Source organism: Apis florea, unplaced genomic scaffold, assembly GCF_048593485.1.
Source record: "Apis florea isolate Af1SG1 unplaced genomic scaffold, ASM4859348v1 contig_3696_pilon, whole genome shotgun sequence".
NCBI lineage: Eukaryota > Metazoa > Arthropoda > Insecta > Hymenoptera > Apidae > Apis > Apis florea.
Genome location: NW_028256809.1, coordinates 575,046 through 595,434, shown reverse-complemented (window position 1 = coordinate 595,434; position 20,389 = coordinate 575,046). Strand labels below are relative to the sequence as shown.

Below are 20,389 nucleotides of genomic sequence, written 5' to 3'. Positions count from 1 at the left end.
ATGAAAGATTTACTGAGTTATTTGTATAGATGCAAGATTTTTATATTTATAATTTTTTATTTTAATAAGGCATATAAAAAAAAAGAAAACTATTTTGTTTCGAAACATCATTTCTTTTTAATTTTTTGTGTACAATCTTCTGCTAAGTATTGATAGATATAATAGTTTTTTATAATGATTTTATATCAAAATTCATTTATTTAAAAATTATAGTTAATAAAATTAATGTTCGATAATTTTGAAATGTAATAACTTTCAAGATTTTTTTTTATGTAGAGTAAGTTTCAGTTGATAGTAAATATGTAATTACTAAAATTGATCTTAAACATCGCCATCAAAATGCAGTTTTTTAAAAGAATTGCACAATTTTTTGTAAATATTCAATTTTCGTTTACTTTCTTATGTCTTAATAATGTTTTATATAATAAAATAATTTTTTGTAATTGAAATATATTTAATTTACCAAACTGTTTTAAATGTTAAAAATAATTATAAAAAAAAATACCACTGATTTTGATAATTTTTAAATAATTATTTTAAATATTTTTTAAATGCATAATAAATATGAAATATAAAACTAATATTACAATCATTATAACTTTGCTCATTTAGTTTCATCCAAGAATTATTTTATACTCTATTTTTATATTTTTTTTCAAATCCATTTTTCTCATACTTTCTAAAAATAAATTTAACGTAAATAATAAAATGTAATAAAATTATTGTAGTAAAATAAGTTATATAGTAGCTTTAATCTTAATAAGTTGTGATAAATAAATAGTTGATTATTATTAATAGATTTATTTCAATTTCCTCGCATGAAAAATCTAAATCATTCTTTTTTAATTTCGAATGCGAACTTCGTTTAAATTCAGATTTTTATTCCATAATTAATGATTCTGCTAAATGGATATGATTGCATTTAAAAATTGATAGTTGTTATTTTGTCTGCAGGTCACAATAAATTGTTATAATTATTAAATTAGGATATAAGATAAGCTAGATAATAGGGTTCTAGTAATATACAATAAATAGACGATAAGAATTATATATATTTAATGTGTTTCATACATAACATTTGTTTCTTGAAAAAATTATTACAATTCCAAAATCCTTTATAATTGTCTTGAATTGTGTTATTTCTTTTGCGATTCTATCTCGAATTCAAACTTTTATAATTAACTTTTGTATTTCTCAGACTTTTAGAATTATGATAAGTATAAAAAGCATGTGACATAATTGAAAATCATTTACAATTAGTATGCTAATGCATTGAAAAGAAATAACAGCTTTGTGTAGTGTACAAAATTTTTTATTAATAATAATTGATTTTTCAAAGCAAATAATAATTTTTGAAGATAAATATGCTTCGCAATATTACTTTAATTAGAAATTACAAATTTTTGCCTGATTTTGCAATTTTCTTTTTTAAATAACTTTTTCCATTCATAATTTCCATTTCTATATTCATGATAATGTTATAAAAATAAAGATTAAAAGGTTAAACGTAAATGGAGAATCTTGTGATCCTATGAAGTCTTAGAACTAAAAAATATTGTTTTTTCTAAGTCACCGTTTATGATTTTATCAATCAATTTATCATTGATTTTCGGATACAGATAATTCGATAAAATTATTTGTTTTAAATTATGATAGAATAACTCTCAAAATTCAATTATCAAATTTTGAAAGTTTTATAACCCCCAAAAAAGTAAAAAATGAATATCAAAATCCTAACATTTTTTCCCCAACAATCTTTTTATTACAATAATATGAAATAACATGATTTTAGAAGTATTAATCTCTAATTTTTAAAAATTTTAAGGATCTAAGGGTTTCATCAAATTTAGCAACGAACTTATTTGTATTAATACAATAATAGAAGTCATTATATTACCAAAAAACTGAAAAAGAGATTAAAATCGTAAATGAATAATCAAATTATACATTCATTTAACTCACCATTGTTGATAACTTATTATTAAGAATGTAACCGCCAGCAGTAAATTTTAAAGGATGAAGAAGAACTTGTAATGAAAATTGTTGCACCTGAAATTATTGTTTGCTTTTAATTTTTATTCTTTAAATGTTTTTATTTCTTAAACTATTAACGGGAATAATTTGTATTTAATATGTTTAATATGTTTTGCTATGAAAATATCTTTAAAGAAATTTGAAAATATTCGTATAGCATTTTCTAATATTCTAAACAAAGAAAAAGAACATTCAAACAAAATCAAAAAAATAAACATTCTAAATAAGATTTAGAAAAAAAATTTATTTGAATATATAATTATTGTAACAATATGTATATAAATTGCAAAGTTTAATATTCAAAAATATTCGAATATAAATATTCCCTTTATAGAGTAAATATATATATTGTTATATTGTTATATATATATTATATATTGTTGTAACGCTACAGTTAAAATATAATTTTTTGAGTAGTAATATTTTAATATATATCAATAATGATTAATAGAAAAATAATAACAGAAAATCAATAAAAAAAATACTATGATTAATCGGATCAAAGCTTCCAAAACATCGTTATATTTGAATATATAAATAAATTATTGTTGACTGTTTAAAGATTAACTTTCTTATAGTTCTTATAGTTCCCTAGTCAGAATCCTTAGACAAAATTTATACTCAAAATATGTTATCATAGTTCATAATTATAGTCATAATTATAATTTGAATTAATAAACTTTCTGTTAATATTAAGATTGTAACATATTTTTGAAAGAAACAACAAATCAAAAATAAACATATATATATATATCTTTTTATATTTTCTTTTTATATTTTCTTATTCCACTTTCATTACATTAATTTGTAACTTATGATCGAGAAATTAATCATTTAATGAACATTTAATGAAAATATTACTATATCTTAATACTAATATCTTAACTGTTGCATTACAACACAGGTATAAAGAGTATTTATAAAAATGATATAGAGAAAATATTTTGGATATTTCGGTGAATTTTAAATATCAAAATAATGAAAAAACCCTTTTATGTCTAATTTTATTCTCTTTTACGTCTGATTTAATTAATAAATTATAAATATTTCATAAAGTATCTTAATTTTAATTTTGTATTAGATAGAATAAGTAAACTAAATATATGTAAGAGATGCACGATAGTACTGAATCACACATTTATTTACGTAATAAATGGAATTATGTAACCATCATTGTAATAATTGTTGTTGGATGTAAATCTTTGCTAAATAACAAATTATGTAAATTTGCATAATTAAAAATCATAAAAATTATTTTAATAATAAATACATTTCATAATGATATTATAATATTTATGATTATTATATATTACATTGTAAAAATTCTAAAATTCAGAAATAGTTATTTCTATATAAAAGAGTTATATTATATATATTTATTTTTTGTTGAGAAGTTCTATATAAGTTCTGTTACTGCATCTAGCTGAGAGTTTCGTTTTTTAATTATCTCATTCTATCTAACGTAAACTTAAAATACTTATATATAACTAAATGTAAATTAAATATTTTATATATATATTATATATATATATATATATATATAATATATATATATATATATATATATATATATATATGAACTATTTTTATTATTTTGATGTTCAATCTTCAAAATATCCTATATTCTTATAAACATATTTATTTATTATTATATATTATTAAATATTTATTAATTGCATAATTGCATCATGCAATTAATATTTAAAAATTATTTGTCACAGCTTTAGAAAATAATTCTTTACCTTTAGATACTTTTGAATCGGTAAAAGTTTAAAAAAATAATTACAAAATGATTTTGACTTATGATTTTCAGTTTTTTTTTTTATTACTTCATATAGTATTCATTACAAAGAAGAAAAATCTCAAAGAAACCATACGTCACAAATATATTTTTCCCTTGATTTAAATTCATTTTATTTAAAATATTTGTATAGAGAATACTATCTTTTTTTTAAATGGAATACTTATTTATAGAATAATCTGAATATCAGAATAATCCCTTTTTTATAATACTACAAAATGATTTTTTTTTATTAAATGTTGATTTACAGGTTGATATTTTTTTTTTTTAGGATATAAAATTTTCTTTAATGATGTAGAAAACTTTTACTCATGAATTATATTGCAATATATAAAACGATTACTATATGCAAAATTCATAATAAATCTATTTTTAATTGTTAGATAGTAGAGATTATATTGTATCAGAAAATTTCGTAATTGATACTATAAATCATTTCCTATAAATCAATCCATAAATTAATATCAAGCCAATGACAAATAATTTGCATAAACAGTATTCAATATAGCATTAAAAATATTTTGTATAAATTATTCAAAAATTATATCATATATAAAATATATTATGTGTGAAGAAAATATTCAAAATGATTATTTTTATATATATTTTTATATATCAAGATTAAAATAAATAAAAAAAGAGAAATACAGAAACCTATGGTATAATATCACAGTAAATTCAAATTTAACCCTTATATTATAAATTGATCTTACCTCCTCTCTAATAGAATTGTCTAAATAGCAAATTTCCAATTGTCGAAGTAAATGTGCTGTTATTTGTACCTATAAAATTCTAGCATTATATATATATATATTTATATTAATTTTTTTATAATATAAATAAAATAAAATAATAGTCTTACCTCATGATACAAATTAGTACAATAATTATTTATAAAAATAATTTTTATTAAATTCAAAAAAGTCCACATTAAATATCCTATAGTTCCTTTATTTGATAATGGTTCTGATATGTTGGATGATTTTAAATAAAAATATAAATTATAAATTGTACAAAGTACTAATAAATATTGTACTATTAAGTTTAATAGAATTTGATAAGTATATGCTTGATTAAGTTCATGTGAAAGTTTTAGAATCTCAAAATGAATGTGCCTTTAATAGATAAAAAAAAAAAAAAGAAATAGATTAGAAATAGAAAATAAAATAATATTAATATTGTTATTTTTTTCAATCTAATAAATTATTATTAATAGCAGATAAGGATAACTTCAGATATTTTAAATTAAACACAAAAAAATAAATCTATAAATTTTAATGAAACTTTTCTTTTAAAAAACAAATATATAAAAAAACTTTCTGATTTATTGTCATTGTATTTATAATCAAAAAATGATATATACATACAATCAAAAAATATAATCCCAGATATAATTTTCAATGGTTTTTCATGTATTCGCATATAAAAATATCTATCGCTTGACATGTACATTACTATTAAGATGTAATTCTTTGTAAGTACAGATAGTCAAGATATTAAAAATATCCGAGAGCTATCTAATATCTGACACTATCTTTACTAATTAATATTACAAAATTACTAAATTCTAGATATTGTTGTAAAATCAAACATACCTTGTAACTTGAAGAACATACTGAACAAAATACTTTCTATTATAGTAATCCATTAGAATTATAAATTTACGTGCAATACGTAATTGTATTTCATATCTTATATTAATATCGTCTGCATTACATAACTGATACACTTCTTTCATAAGTTTGTTTACTTTATACAACTTATCCTGTAAAATACTTAACAATAATTCAAATAATATCTCAGATGATTTCAAATTCATTATCAATAATTATAAAATTCTTATATATATTTTTACAATTTTTAGAAAAATGAAACAAAGATAAAAATATCTTATGTATTTCCATAATTAAAGAAAATAAAGAAACAAAAATTTCTTTTTATAAATCTGAAAATAAAGAATAATTTCTCAAAAATAGATAGACTAAAGAATATAAATTCAATGTATAATTTTAATATCTTAATAATAATATTCTAATAATTAACATTTGAATAATTTTTTTTTATTTTTAATTTGTAATAATTAGGATTGAATAATTAGAATAGAATCCAAATTATTGATTTGTTCTCAGAACAAAATAAAAAAAATCATATAAAAATTTCTAATATTTAATTTTTTCAGATATTGCGATTTTTCTCAGAAGATTTAAATCATATTTCAAATTAAATCAATTCAATAATTATAACATCAAATATACATGAATATTTGATGTTGATTATAGCATTGATAGAAGATGAAAGTACTATTTTTTTGCATGATAATTTTAATCAGTGCATTTTCATTATCATTTAAGAATTTTGAAATTAATTTAAAAATCATTATTATAGTCAATATTAAATCTCGATATTATTGAAAATCTAATCTTATATTTTGAGAAGATAATTTAAGAAATCAGAAGAAATCAAAAATGAATCATTCTACAGAAGTTATAAAAAAAAAAATATAGAAATAGAATACAATTTACTTGAATAGAAATAATGAAAAAAGCTGTTATTAAATCATTATTGTTTATTGTCGTTTAATGACAAATAATTGAAAATAAAAGAAAATTGATTAAATACTAAGTAAATAATAAAAAATATTAAAATTATATAATTGATTTTATTGTACTTATTCTATCTAAAATACAATTTTAAGAGAATATTTTTTTTTCTTCAGATCTACGAAAACTTCTTCAAATTCTTGTTTTTTTTTTCTTATATTTTTTAAACATTATCGAAATATATATATATGATATTTATCTATTTATTTAATATTAAATTCATGATTATTTTTTCTTTTTATAATTTACCTTATGAATATAATAAAAGTAAAAATTCCTAAAGTCATAGTTAATATTGGTATATATGTAAGCAAAATTAAATCGAATCCAACATTAAAAGTATAAATGTACCAATAGCAATTTAGTAAGATAATGCTTATCATTATTATGCTGAAGGTAATTAAAAATTGTATAAGTTGGAAGAAAATTTTTCGATAATTTTTTTCAATTCCAAATGATTGTAAGATATTATCTATTTCTTCACATTTTGCAATAATTTTTCTTGAATGCTGTAATAGAAAAAGAAGGAAAATATATAAATAAAAGAAGTGTAAATATATTAGAAAAATGAAAAAAGTGGATAAGTTATTAATATATTCGAAAGTTTTTGTTTCTAGGAATCAAAACAAACGTAAAAATTAATATAAAAATGTTAGTTGAAGCTTCTTCAATAAGTTGAAAACAAATTTGGTAAAACATAATAAATAAATCTGAATTTTTATATGTCATTTTTTTTTTGTTTTTATCTTTAAAATTGATCATTCAAAAGAAAAATAAATATATTAATTTTATATATGAAAGAAAATTTAAATAAGAAAGAAAAAAAATTCAAAATATTATTTATTTATTTTATTGCGTCGCAAAATAAAATCATAAAATCATTAAATCATTAAGCTTAATAAATTTTTAATTTTCTTATTGAACATCGCAAGTATTTTTTTAGCAAATCACATAAGCAATATTTAGTACATTATATTTTTTCTATATTAGCATATTTTTTCAAAATTCAGCGTAATAATTTATGATTTTATTTCTGCAAATTCTTAATGATTACGTAGATATCATACATGTCATTTCAAGGTAATGACTCAATTCAATCAATTTCTTCTGCCATTTTCTCAAATTGAAATTTTGATAAATTTCTTTATCCATACTACTCTCAGCAACATATCCATTTCATTTTGTGACTTTTTTTGTGAAAAAGTATTATACGATGAACAAGAAATTAGTCATCATCTGACAGTCAATAACATTACGCGTATTTCAAGAAATATTAGCTAATTCTCATATTCTCATTGCTCATATTCGAATTCTAATATTCTCATCGAGTCATAAATTGTTAATTTGAAGTACGATTAACATATTTATTTATTATATATTTTAATTTTTATTTTATGTAATGTAGTCACTGTGATTAGGTATTTCCTAGATTAAAACTTTATCCAGTTCAAGTTTATATTTTCAAAAACCAAGAAAAACAACAAGTTAAATTTGACTATCAAACAAGATCTAAATTATATCTCATTATAAAAAAGTTTTGATATTATTTTAGATTTGGATTTAGATATTTTATTTTCATTAGCATTGCAACTTGCTTTTTCGATAGTTAAAACAAGTATTCATGTTTCAAATATATCGGTATTATTATGAATTTATCACATTCATATCACTAATTACTAATTATTAAAGACTGTTTATATGTTTTTAATTGACAACCATATAATTAATACCAATATTATTAGTATGTTATTTTACTACTTCATTATATTTAACCTAATGTATCAAAATTAATTTTTTCTTATAATTTTATTAATTTCAGTATATTATTTAACAGTATAATATGTACGAGCTGATCTTTTTACTAGAAAACAATATATTGCAGTGCATGAAGTTGCTTCATTAAAATATATGATATTAAAATTTTAAAAAGCATTATTTTTTAACAATCTTATATTTTTTACTTTATGTTATAAAGAGACGTGTGTTCGATAATAATGGAGAATTTTTTATGCGAAAAAACTTTTTTGAATTATAATATAAATCATAATGATAACATTTAATGACAGAGAATAATTTTTTTCTTATAGTTTTCCATATCATTCACTGAAACTTTCAACTAGATTTAATTATTATTAAATGCATAATGAAATGCTATGCAATTAAAATGTTATTATAAAGAACTATAGTTATAAGATTTTTCATCTAAAAATTATTTTTCAATATTTTTAAATATTCTTTTCTGAAAAATTTAGATGTTGAATTTAGATATACTAAAAGTTGAAAATTGAAATTAATAATTATAAAACATAGAATATTTTAAAAATTTTTCAATAATAATGTTATTCATTATATTTCTGTGATAACTTATATTAATTAAAATGTTTGGATATTCATTTTGACAAATAATTTTTGCAAATTAAACGAAAGAGAAATGTATATAAATCAGTGTTTCAGTTAAATTTAATTTCATCTTATTCGATATATTTGAAATATATTTTGAAGTTTTATTTTTAAGAATTACTAGGAATGTCAAAGTATATTAAAATTAATAATAATCAAAATATTAAAAATGTAATGCACAAAACATTAAAAATTAAAAATTAATTAAAAGTAAAACTTTTTTACTAATATTTCTATTTTTTTTTATTTAATTTATAATTATGTATATTATTATATTTTTAGAAATACTTACTTCTGTATTCAGCATTCCAAGAATTATAAAAATGATACCGCAAATAATATTAACATATGATGTTAGTTTATAAATAATTTCTTGATATATAAGCCAATTTTTGTAATTTTTATTTATTATTGCATTCAGAAATATACCATATAAAATGATGCATATACAAATATATATTATACTCCAGCTATATCGTAATCGTCCTTTCAATTCAAATATACGTAAACCAAATATCTCATTAGTGATAATGATAGGTAATAACGAAGCATATTGTGTTTGTGGTATCCATGCTAAGATTTTTGTTTTAAATGCCTCAATTGCGTCTAAAAATACAGTGTACATATTAGAATTTTAATAATCAAATCTATCTATTTAATAATGATATCTAGAGATTTTTATAAGATTATATATAATTATATTATGTAAATTATAATCTTATAAAAAATAATTATATAATATAATATAATATATATACAATAAATTTAATAATATATATAATATAATAGTATAATATAAAAATTATATAATTTTTTTTAAATTGTATAAATTATAACAAAAAATCTTTATAAATTAAAATGGAAATCAGAAAAAATAGATCAATGTAATCTAAAAGTATTGGCGAAATGATATTTATAATAAAAATAATATTTCTTTATCATTATTTTTAAAAAAATGTTTCCTTGTATGAGAAAAAATACCACATGTACATATTGATATTTACTTACGTTTCATATTTTTCTTAGTTCTTTTTATATAAATATATATTTATTTATTAAAAGAATTATATTTATTTATTTTAATTTATTTAAAAATTTTTACTTTTTTTATTGATTATCACTCTTTTATTTTATGTTTCTTCTAAATTGCCACATACTATTGCAAATTATAAAATGAATAACTTTACCTATTTGTATGTTGTCATAATCTTCTTCACATTTCATTTATGGTTAATGCAATTAAAGATAATCATCATATTATCTAGAATTCTATTTAAAATTGTACATTGTCAATGCAAACGTCTTGAAATTGATTGAAAATTGCAGATGTCATTTTATTTATTTATCAATGAAAATAAAATTAAAATAGACAATACAATTTTTTTAAAAGAAAATATTAACTTCAATTTAATTTTTTTCAAGATTAATCAGATTAATATAAAAAATTATATATTTGTATATTATTAGTGAGAGTTAGAGAGTTTTATATCTTCTTTTTTCTTCTAATTTTTTTGTTTTTTTCAATCTATGAAAATCCATGTTTTTTGTATGTTTTTATATGATATTTCAATGTTTGAATTGTATTTTTATGATTTATATTAAATATTAGCAATACATAATGTTTTACATTAGTATCTTTATAGTTTTTATAACTTTTTTCTTGATAAAAATTTTTGTTAATTCTTATAATTGTTTTATAAATTTATTATAAATAAATTAAATAAATTGTTTTCTTTAAAACAATTTAATAAAAACTTTAGAATTTCACTTTTCAAAAAAATTGTGATTATTGATAGTCAATATATTTTTTTTATATTTTGCATTTAGTTCATGTTTTTTTTTTTGTTTTCTGATATGTTTTAGATTAAAGTTTGAAGTCGAAATTTTTAAGGATTTCATATAGCTACTATATGATATTATATTATTACTATTTTATAATGTGATCAATAGATTTTTTCTTAGTACATTTAGTTTATGTAATCTCATCGTTATATATAATTTGATTAAATTATATTTTTCATTATGCTTTATCATCTATGCAATTGTTTACTTATTTTGTTGTTTTGATATTTGTTTCTTGCATTTTATAAGTTATCATTTATTTATTTATAATGTAATTATCTTACATATCATTGGGTTATTAAAATAAATCATACAATAGCTTTATTCTTAATAGTAAGTAACTATTAACACTGATTATTAACTTATTTCAATTTATATAAGTATAAAAAACATATGATATATGTTTCGAGATCTTTTACTCTTGCATATGATACAAAGCAAAGAAATAATGTCTTTGAATCCATATTATATAAAATTGTTTAATTGTTATAATTGATTTTTCAATATGAATAACAATTTTTGAAGATAATATATTTCGCGATGTTATTTTAATCAGAAATTGATTTATAAATTTTTATTTATTTTTGTAATTTTCTCATTCAAATAAATTTTTATATATCTAGTACTCATAATAATATTATAAGAATACAGATTAGAAAGTTGATTGTAAGTGTCTGATATAGTCGTGGAATTCTATAATACCATAAAATCTCAAAAATTAAGAAATATGTTTTTTTTAACAAACACGATTTATGATTAAATAAACAACTTAAATTATGATGAAATAAATTTCACCAAATCTTACCAAATTTCAAAAGTTCTATAGTTTTCAAAATAAGTAAAAAATAAATGTCATAAATATTGCCAATCAAAATCCTAATACTTTTTTTTCAACAATCTTTTTATTATAATAAAATATAATAAGTATAAATCATGATTTTAAAACTAATAAACCTTTAATTTTCAAAAGATTTCTAAAGGCTTTATTAAACTTGTCTACGGATTTATTTATATTAGTATAATGATATAAGTCATTATATTACCAAAAAAATAAAAATTTTAAATGAAGCAAATTATACATTCATTTACCATATATTTACCATAGTTGATAATCTATTATTATTAGAATATAACTGCGGCATTAAATTTTAAAGGATGTAATGAAAATTGTTGCACCTGAAATTATTATTATTATTAAATTTTTGTTTCTAAATATTTTTATTTCTTAAATTGTAAAGGAGAATCATTTGTACTCAATATATTTCTCTATTATGAAAATAACTTTTGAAAAAAATCTGAAAATATTCATATAGTATTTTCTTAACATTCTAAAATAAAAAAAAAAAAGAACATTCAAACTTTCAAACAAAATCCAAAAATAAAACAAAACATTCTAAATAAGTTTAGAAAAAGATTTATTTAATAATATGCAATTATTGTAACAATATGTATATAAATTATGAAATTTGATATTCAGAAATATTTGAATATGAATATTCTCTTTAAGGATTAAAATACCAAGATATGAAGTAAGCATTAAAAATCAAAATATGTATTGTTGTAGCACAGTTATAATTTTTTGAATAATATTTTAACATATATTCAATAATAATAATTAAAGAAAAAAAAAATATACATTGTGATCGGATTAAAGTTTCCAAAACATGATTGTTATATTCGAATACATAAGTAAATTATTGCTAGTCGATCAAAGCTTAATAACATCTTCTTTATTTGTGAAATATTCTTATTCTTTAAAAAAAAATTTTATAATTTTTAATTATACAATTTTAATTATGCACATAATTTAATAAAAATTTACCTTAAACAAGGTATATATACTACTGTTTAGATATTGAATAGATGGTATCGGGTAATGCTGTGAGGATAATTCTGTTTTTGAGAGATTTGGACGAACCTTCGCTTTGTACATTTGTTAGAAATAACTCGACGTGATTAAAGTGTCAACGTCCTGGGATTTGAAACGATATTTTCAATTATGTCAGTCTCTACATCATGAATCATCTTTGAGAAAAATTATTGCAAAAACTCCTCAATTTGTTAGAAACAATGGACTCTGAAGGTGGCGTAGTTTCTCAATTTTATTCTAGAAATTTTCTTTAAATTGGGAATATCAATCAAAGGGCTGGTTCAGTGTTATTAATTGGAAGATTTTAAAATGTATCTCATCGAAGACCTGCGATCTCGCAAGATGAGCATGGAAAGGGCTTCAAAGTGTACCATCATTTTGAGAGAATTTTTTGAATTTCAGAATTTTTAAAATCTCAGAATATTCTCAACATCAAAACTCTTTCAAAGAATTCTTATAACTTCTTACATTTTAAAATCTTTCGAACTTATAATCTCGAAGTTTAGAACATTATGAATTTAATAAACATAAACCTTCATTAGCATATGAACTTTGCTTTTGATTATCTTACAATAGAACTTGTTAACAGCGAACTTTGTAATAAATTATTTATTACATCAGCTCCAGAAATAAGTTAGAGTTAATAATTATATTTTTGTATACTTTTCTGCAATTATATTAATACAATGTTATCAAAATTCTAACAATACGCTAATAGTATATATATAAAATATGCACATTTTCAAATAGATAATAGTTCATAGAACCTATAGTTACAATCAAAAATTTATAATTATTATAATACAGTTACAATGAAATGATTATCTGAATATTAAAAAAGATTTCATTAATATTTAGATTATAATACGTTTTTAGAAAAAGGAATCAAAAATATATATTTTTGTACGTACTTTTTGTTTATTATATTAATTTGTAACTTATTGATCGAGATATTAATCAAAAGATCTTTCGATCTTACAATATTTAATAATAATAGTATTAGTTAAGAAATTTACTACCTTAACTGTTAGAACAGATATAATATATTTATAAAAATAGTAGATAAACGACAGGATAGTTTTAAACGATGAATTCAAAATAATGAAAAAGTTCCTATATAATTCATACATATACATGTGTTCGATAAGGTTTAATTAATAAATTGAAAATGTTTTTTAAAATATTAAATATTTTAATTATAATTTTGCTTTAGATAAAGTTAAAAAGCGATAAAATGAAAGCATACAAGAAATGCGCGATAGTATCGCAATGTTGCTTACAATAAGCGAAATTGTGAAATCATCATACATCATTCATTGAATTGTGAAATTTTTCAAAGTATACTCATTCGAGATAGTATATATACTTGTTCTTTGTTAACAAAATATATAAATTTGCATAATTAAAAATAATAATACTTAAAAATCATTTAAAAAAAATATTTTGCATAATAACATTTTATTAAAATTCAGAAATAGTTATTTGTGTATAAAAGGATTATATAGGATTATATAATTATTTGTTGTTGAAAAATTTTGTACGCAATGCACTGAAATGTTATTGCCTAACCTAAGCGTCATCCTTTTTCAATTATATCACTCCCCAACATAAATTTGAAATATTTATAACACGTAGATTAAATCTTATATATATATTTATATAGTAGAGTCTCTATTATCCGAATAACTTAATATTTTATTATTCGGACATTCTATTATCTATATATTCTGTTATCCACACAACGTTTCATAGCGTTGTTTGCATACAACTTAGATTATAACGTAAATACAACGTATTTAGATGTAATAAATATTTTCCTATGTTCGGCCGGTTAAATGTAATCAGTTATCAATTCAGTCAGAAGCAGAGAACGATATCATAATAGCAAGTATACAAAAATATGTAGTTTTAACTATTGAAGAGAAATAACTAAAGATCTTGAAAATGATGAAAGTGATGGTGCAAGAAAATTAGTAAAAATGGTGAGTGGTTCGATGGTTTAAGACGCAACGGAAATGTAATTTTATGCAGTGGCTTACAATAAAAAATTTATATAACTTATCGGTTAAAAAGATATGGAATCCTTAGAAAGAAACTGCTAATTTTGTTCATTTCTATTTGAATAAATGAAGTTTAATGCAAAAGAAAATAATTATTCTATTATCCCAAAATTCCACTATCCACTTTTATCTCCCTATTCGGATATGGAAGTCTCTTATATATATATGAACTTTTTTCATCATTCTGATGTTCAATCTTCAAAATATTCTAATTTTTTATAAACGTATTTACTAATACAATGGCATATATTATCGTAATAGAATCATGCAAATAATATTTAAAAATTATTTATCGTGATTTTAGGAGATAATACTTTACCTTCTGATACTTTTGAATTGATAGAAGTTTATTACAAAAAATATTTGCAGAATTAAAAAAAAATTTATGATTATCGAAGTCAAAATTTTTTTATTGCATCATATTTATCACGAACAATAACAATTTCAAAGAAATCATGTATTGCAAATTTTCCTTTTGGAAAAAATAATCTTATGCTTAATTAAATTTACTTTAAAATGCTTGTTTAAAGATTATCATTTTCTTTTTTTAAATACTTATTTACAGAATAATTCTTTTTTTACAAGTTGTATATTACGAAATGTTTTTTTTTTGAATGTTTATTTATAGAGTGATATTTTTTTTAGAATATTAAAGTTTTCTTTAATGATGCTATTGATATAGGAAACTTTTGTTCATGAAATATATTATAAAAAGATTGTAATGCAAAATTCATAACAAATCTATCTTGTTAGGCAGTTTCGAGATTATTTTATATCAGAAAATAGATCAATTAAGATATTAAAATAAACAAAATAAGAAAAAAAAAACAAGATATCATTTATGAATCATGTTCACACAAAATTCAATATGTTGAAATACTTCATTCTAATAATTATATTATTTATTAATTTTGTCATTAAATGTTAAAGAAAGTTGCAAAGAAATCTTTAATTCTAAGGAGAATTTATTATATTTCAAATTATTAATATTATATTTAAATTATTTGTCCAACTACTGAAAATAATATTGAAATTATAAAATAAAAGATCTTTTATAAACAGGCATTCAAATAAAATAAATTTAAATAAACATAAAAAATTGAGGATATTTTTTAAATAGTGATTTAGAAATTCTTTGAAATTTTTATTTTTCATGATAAATACTGTATAATATAAAAAAAAAGAGTTTTATTTTGAAAGTCAAAGTTAATTTTGCAATTATTGGCAAATTTAGTTTAACAGATTTCTATTGATCCTATAAATTATCTCTAAAAATCAATATCATAAAAAATCAAACCAATGACATATCAAATAATTTGTCATATCTTACATAAATAGAATTCAAAATATTTTATAAATTATTCAAAAATTAAAACACTTATTCTATATGAACAAAACATTCAAAATAATTATTTTTAAATATATTAAGATTATGAAAATTAATAAGAAAAGAAAAATACAGAGATAATCTTTGCCAGAAGTAAATCACTATTATAAATTCAAATTTAATCTCTATTTTATTATATTATCTATTATATTTATCTATTATAATTGATTTTATCTCATCTCTAATGGAAATATTTAATTAGCAAATTTCTAATTGTCGAAATAAATATTAGTTATAAAATTTTAATATTATATATATATATTTATATCAATTTTTCTTTTATAGTATATAAATAAATATAGTCTTACCTCACGATATAAATTAGTATAATAATTATTTATAAAAATAATTTTTATTAAATTCAGAAAAGTCCATATTGAAAATTCTATAATTTCTTTATTTGACAATGATATATTCTGATATATTCGATGATTTTTAATAGAAATATAAATTATAAACTGTATAAAATACTAATAAAAATACTAATAATATTAATAAAAATTGCTAATAAAAACTATTAAAAATTGCACTATTAAGTTTAATAGAATTTGATAAGTATATGCTTGATTAAGTTCATGTGAAAGTTTAAGAATCTCAATGTGAATATACCTTTAATAGATAAAAAAAAAAAAATAATATTAATATTATTATTTTTATCAATAACTTAAAGTAATAATAGTAATAAAAGTAATAAAGGAAAAGTTTTAGATATTTAAATAACACAAAAAATAAATCTATAAATTTTAATGAAAGTTTAGAAAAATAATGTAAAAACTTCCTGATTTATTGTAATTATGTAAATCTTTACATAATCAGAAAATGATACATATAATCAGAAAATAGATAAATTCCAAACATAATTTTCGATGATTTCGCGTATTTAAATATACTTAAAAATATTACAATAGTGTAATATAAATATAATATAAATATAATATATTTATAAACATCTATATTTGTATATTGTTCATTTAAATATCTATTACACTACATTTTTCGAAAATATTACAATATACAGTTTACATAAAGAATACATTGTATTTTGGTTTACAATTTTTTTTATGAAAAATTCATCTTTAATTGGAAAAGATTAAAATTTCACTTTTTTTTAAAATATTAAATGTATTAAAATATTAAATTAATAATTAATTTTTTTTAAGTATTAAGCAAAGATGATAACGGTTTATTTTATTACTTATTAATTACATAAAAGATTATATTCAAATATTATAAAAAATTAATCAATAAATTCCATTTTTACATCATGATTGAAAAAGATCAAAAATCGATATCACTGAATGTAATCACGATTCAAAGAATCAAAGAATTTAAATTCCGGAATATTAAAATTCATTATGTTATATCCAATTAATTTAATTAATTTATTAATTTTAAAAGATAATTAATTTTATTTTTTTAAAATTATTTTATGATTCTTAAAAATGTTTGGAAATATTGATTTCATCTTTTGTCAATTTATAATATGAAAATTGTCAAATGTTAAATGATGTTTAAAAAATTCTTAAAATACATTAAATAATTATTTAAATTAATAAAACATTTAATAATAAATGTTGATAAAATCTGATTTCAATAATATTACTATTATATCTAATATCTAATTTATATAATTTTATATCTGATTTGCTTAATACATATATTACTAGATATAATTCTTTATAGTCATAGATAATGAAGACATTAAAAATATTCAGAGTTACCTATTGTCTAAAGTATCTTTACTAAATAATATTACAAAATTTTATATATTACTATAAAATTATCAAACATATTGCAACTTGAAGAATATACAATTTTTTAACAAAATATTTTCTATAGTAATTCATTATAAATTTATGTGCAATATACGTGATTGTATCTTATATTTTACATTAATATTATTTGTATTACATAGCTGATACACTTCTTTCATAAGTTTATTCATCTTATACAACTTGTCTTTATACAACTTTATACATCTTTATACAACTTGTCTTGTAAAGAAAAACATTTAATGATAATTCAAATATATAAAATCATTTATATTTTTACAGTTTTTAGAAAAATGAAATAAAAATAAAAATATCTCATGGATTTTTATAATTAAAGAAAATTAAATAAGGATAAAAATAAAAGATTGTTCTTTTTAAAAAAATTGACAAAAAATTTTGCATTTGTATATTGATATTTACTTACCTTTCCTATTCTTTTTAGTTCTGTTTATATGAATAATTATATATATTCATTTATTAAGAAAATTATATTTAATTATTCTAATAAAGATTTTACTTTTCATTAATTATATTTCTTTTATTATTAATCTCTTTTTTTAATATTCTTTCTAAATTGCCATATACTATTGCAAATTATAATGAATAGAGATTCCTTGAAAAAAATAATTAGAAAATTGATTTTGTATATAATTTTTAATATCAATTTTTTATTTTATTTTATTGCATTGTATTTGTCACAAAGAATAAAAATCTTAGAGGAATTATGAATTGTAAATGTATCGTTTTTTTTTAAAAAAAGAGAATGTTCATGTTTTCATAATGTACTTATTTATAAAATATTTTTTTTTATGAGATACATATTACAGAATAGGTTTTTTTTTTTGATTCTTTTAAGTTTACAGATAAGCATGCAGATTTATAAAATGATTTTTTTTTTTATTAAATATGTATTTACAGAATAAATCAATTTTCTTATATAATTTTAAAATCTGCATCTAGTTCTATTGATAAAAGAAAACTTTAGTTCATGAAATATATTGTAATAAAAGAACCGTTATATATAAGATTTAAAGTACCAGATCACTGCAATTTTTAACAAACAAATTATTCATATCAAGTTTGCCTCGTATTAAAGGAAAAAGATATCGCCATTTTTATATTGATTGTGCTCACGTTTTAAAAAAAATTTATACATTAGGATATCATATCTCATAAGTTTCTTTCTTTTCTTTGATACGAAATGAATTCACGATATTTGGTATTTAAGGTTGATTTATTACGTTATATATGAACCGTTCTGCTCTATCACCTTCTTCCATCTCTCATTATTCCCTCTTTCCAAAATTGTTGGGACTTATTTGCAAAATATTTCTCGAGATACGTTTTTATTGCACTTACTTTGAAGATCTTCAAATTCTCTATCGAAAATGATATTCTTACCAATATAAATTATAAAATTATAGACATAACCATTTTTTGATTCACATAATAAATACGTTTTTATGCTGAATTTGGCTCTTTTGAGTGAAATATATTACATCCATCCCAGACGATCTTTATATAGTAATAAAATTTTGTCAATAGTTACAAATTTCTCTGGTATCACATCGTCAAATTTTCTATTTAAATCTTCATAAATTGATCGAATTTTATTGAGTTTTAGGATGATTTGCTGGATTAAATTCATCATTATTTGAAAAATATAAAAATTGTTTTATCACCTCGAATCGTTTCCCAATCATACACTCTCCAAAAAATGATGTATATAATAATGGATTTTTTGTCTGTGTCTAATCAAAAAATTACTATTATTCAATTATTTATAGAAAAAAATTTGTAACATATAAAAACATATGTTAAGCATGGTGATATATCAGAAATAGATCATTTCACTCAATTTTCATTTTGTTTTATTTAATGCAAATTTCTATTGTTTAAAACTTAATTTAATGAATGATCATTTTTATATTATATGTAAATTTTTGTATTTATTTTGGCTTTTCTTGTTTTCGTCGGAATTTTACAAATATAATTATATAGATATATAACATTGTATAAATTATATTCTTGTACGTTCATTGTCGAATATTGATAAAAAATATAATAAATTAAAAATAAAAATAAAAGGGATTTAGTAATTAAATAATAATGTTTATTAATATTAATAATTAAACGTATAAGTATAATTATACTTGTATATTTAATTATTATATATGCTTATTAATTAAAAACTAATAAATAATTTATATGTACTATATATTGTAAGCAGAAACTATGTAAATATATTAAAGAAATAAATATAAGAAACAAAATTTTAAATTGCATTTTAAGACTATCATAATCCAAAAATTTAAGAATTTTTGATTTACATATTTATATATTCTGAATACTATATGGTGCAATTTATACAAACAATAGATACAAAAGTTTGTTCACATATATTGTCAAATATTGTGATGGTAAGTTAGCATCCGATTTGGCAGGGTGAAGACACTAAAAAAAAATTATTTGTAAACTATTTGTCAAATGTAACACATTGATATATGTTATTAGTACTAGTTAGTAGATGTAATAAATTCAATTAATTATAAAAATACATGTGAATCGACTGTATGTTTGTATAATTTAATAAATAAGTCTCATAAATATTTTATATATTTAT

The 20,389-nt window shown here is 19.0% G+C and overlaps 1 protein-coding gene across 1 annotated transcript; it reads right to left on the bottom strand.

Annotated features, from left to right (window-relative positions):
- Window positions 1-1,820: 1,820 nt before the first annotated feature.
- Window positions 1,821-10,059, bottom strand: LOC147656521 (uncharacterized). The gene is made up of 8 exons (XM_086914536.1): window positions 10,023-10,059; window positions 9,128-9,441; window positions 6,685-6,944; window positions 5,431-5,610; window positions 4,698-4,950; window positions 4,549-4,617; window positions 1,963-2,049; window positions 1,821-1,904 (listed from the first exon to the last, which is right to left on the bottom strand). Exons 1-8 carry the CDS (start codon window positions 10,057-10,059, stop codon window positions 1,821-1,823), a joined length of 1,284 nt encoding a protein of 427 aa, XP_086770662.1.
- Window positions 10,060-20,389: the final 10,330 nt, after the last annotated feature.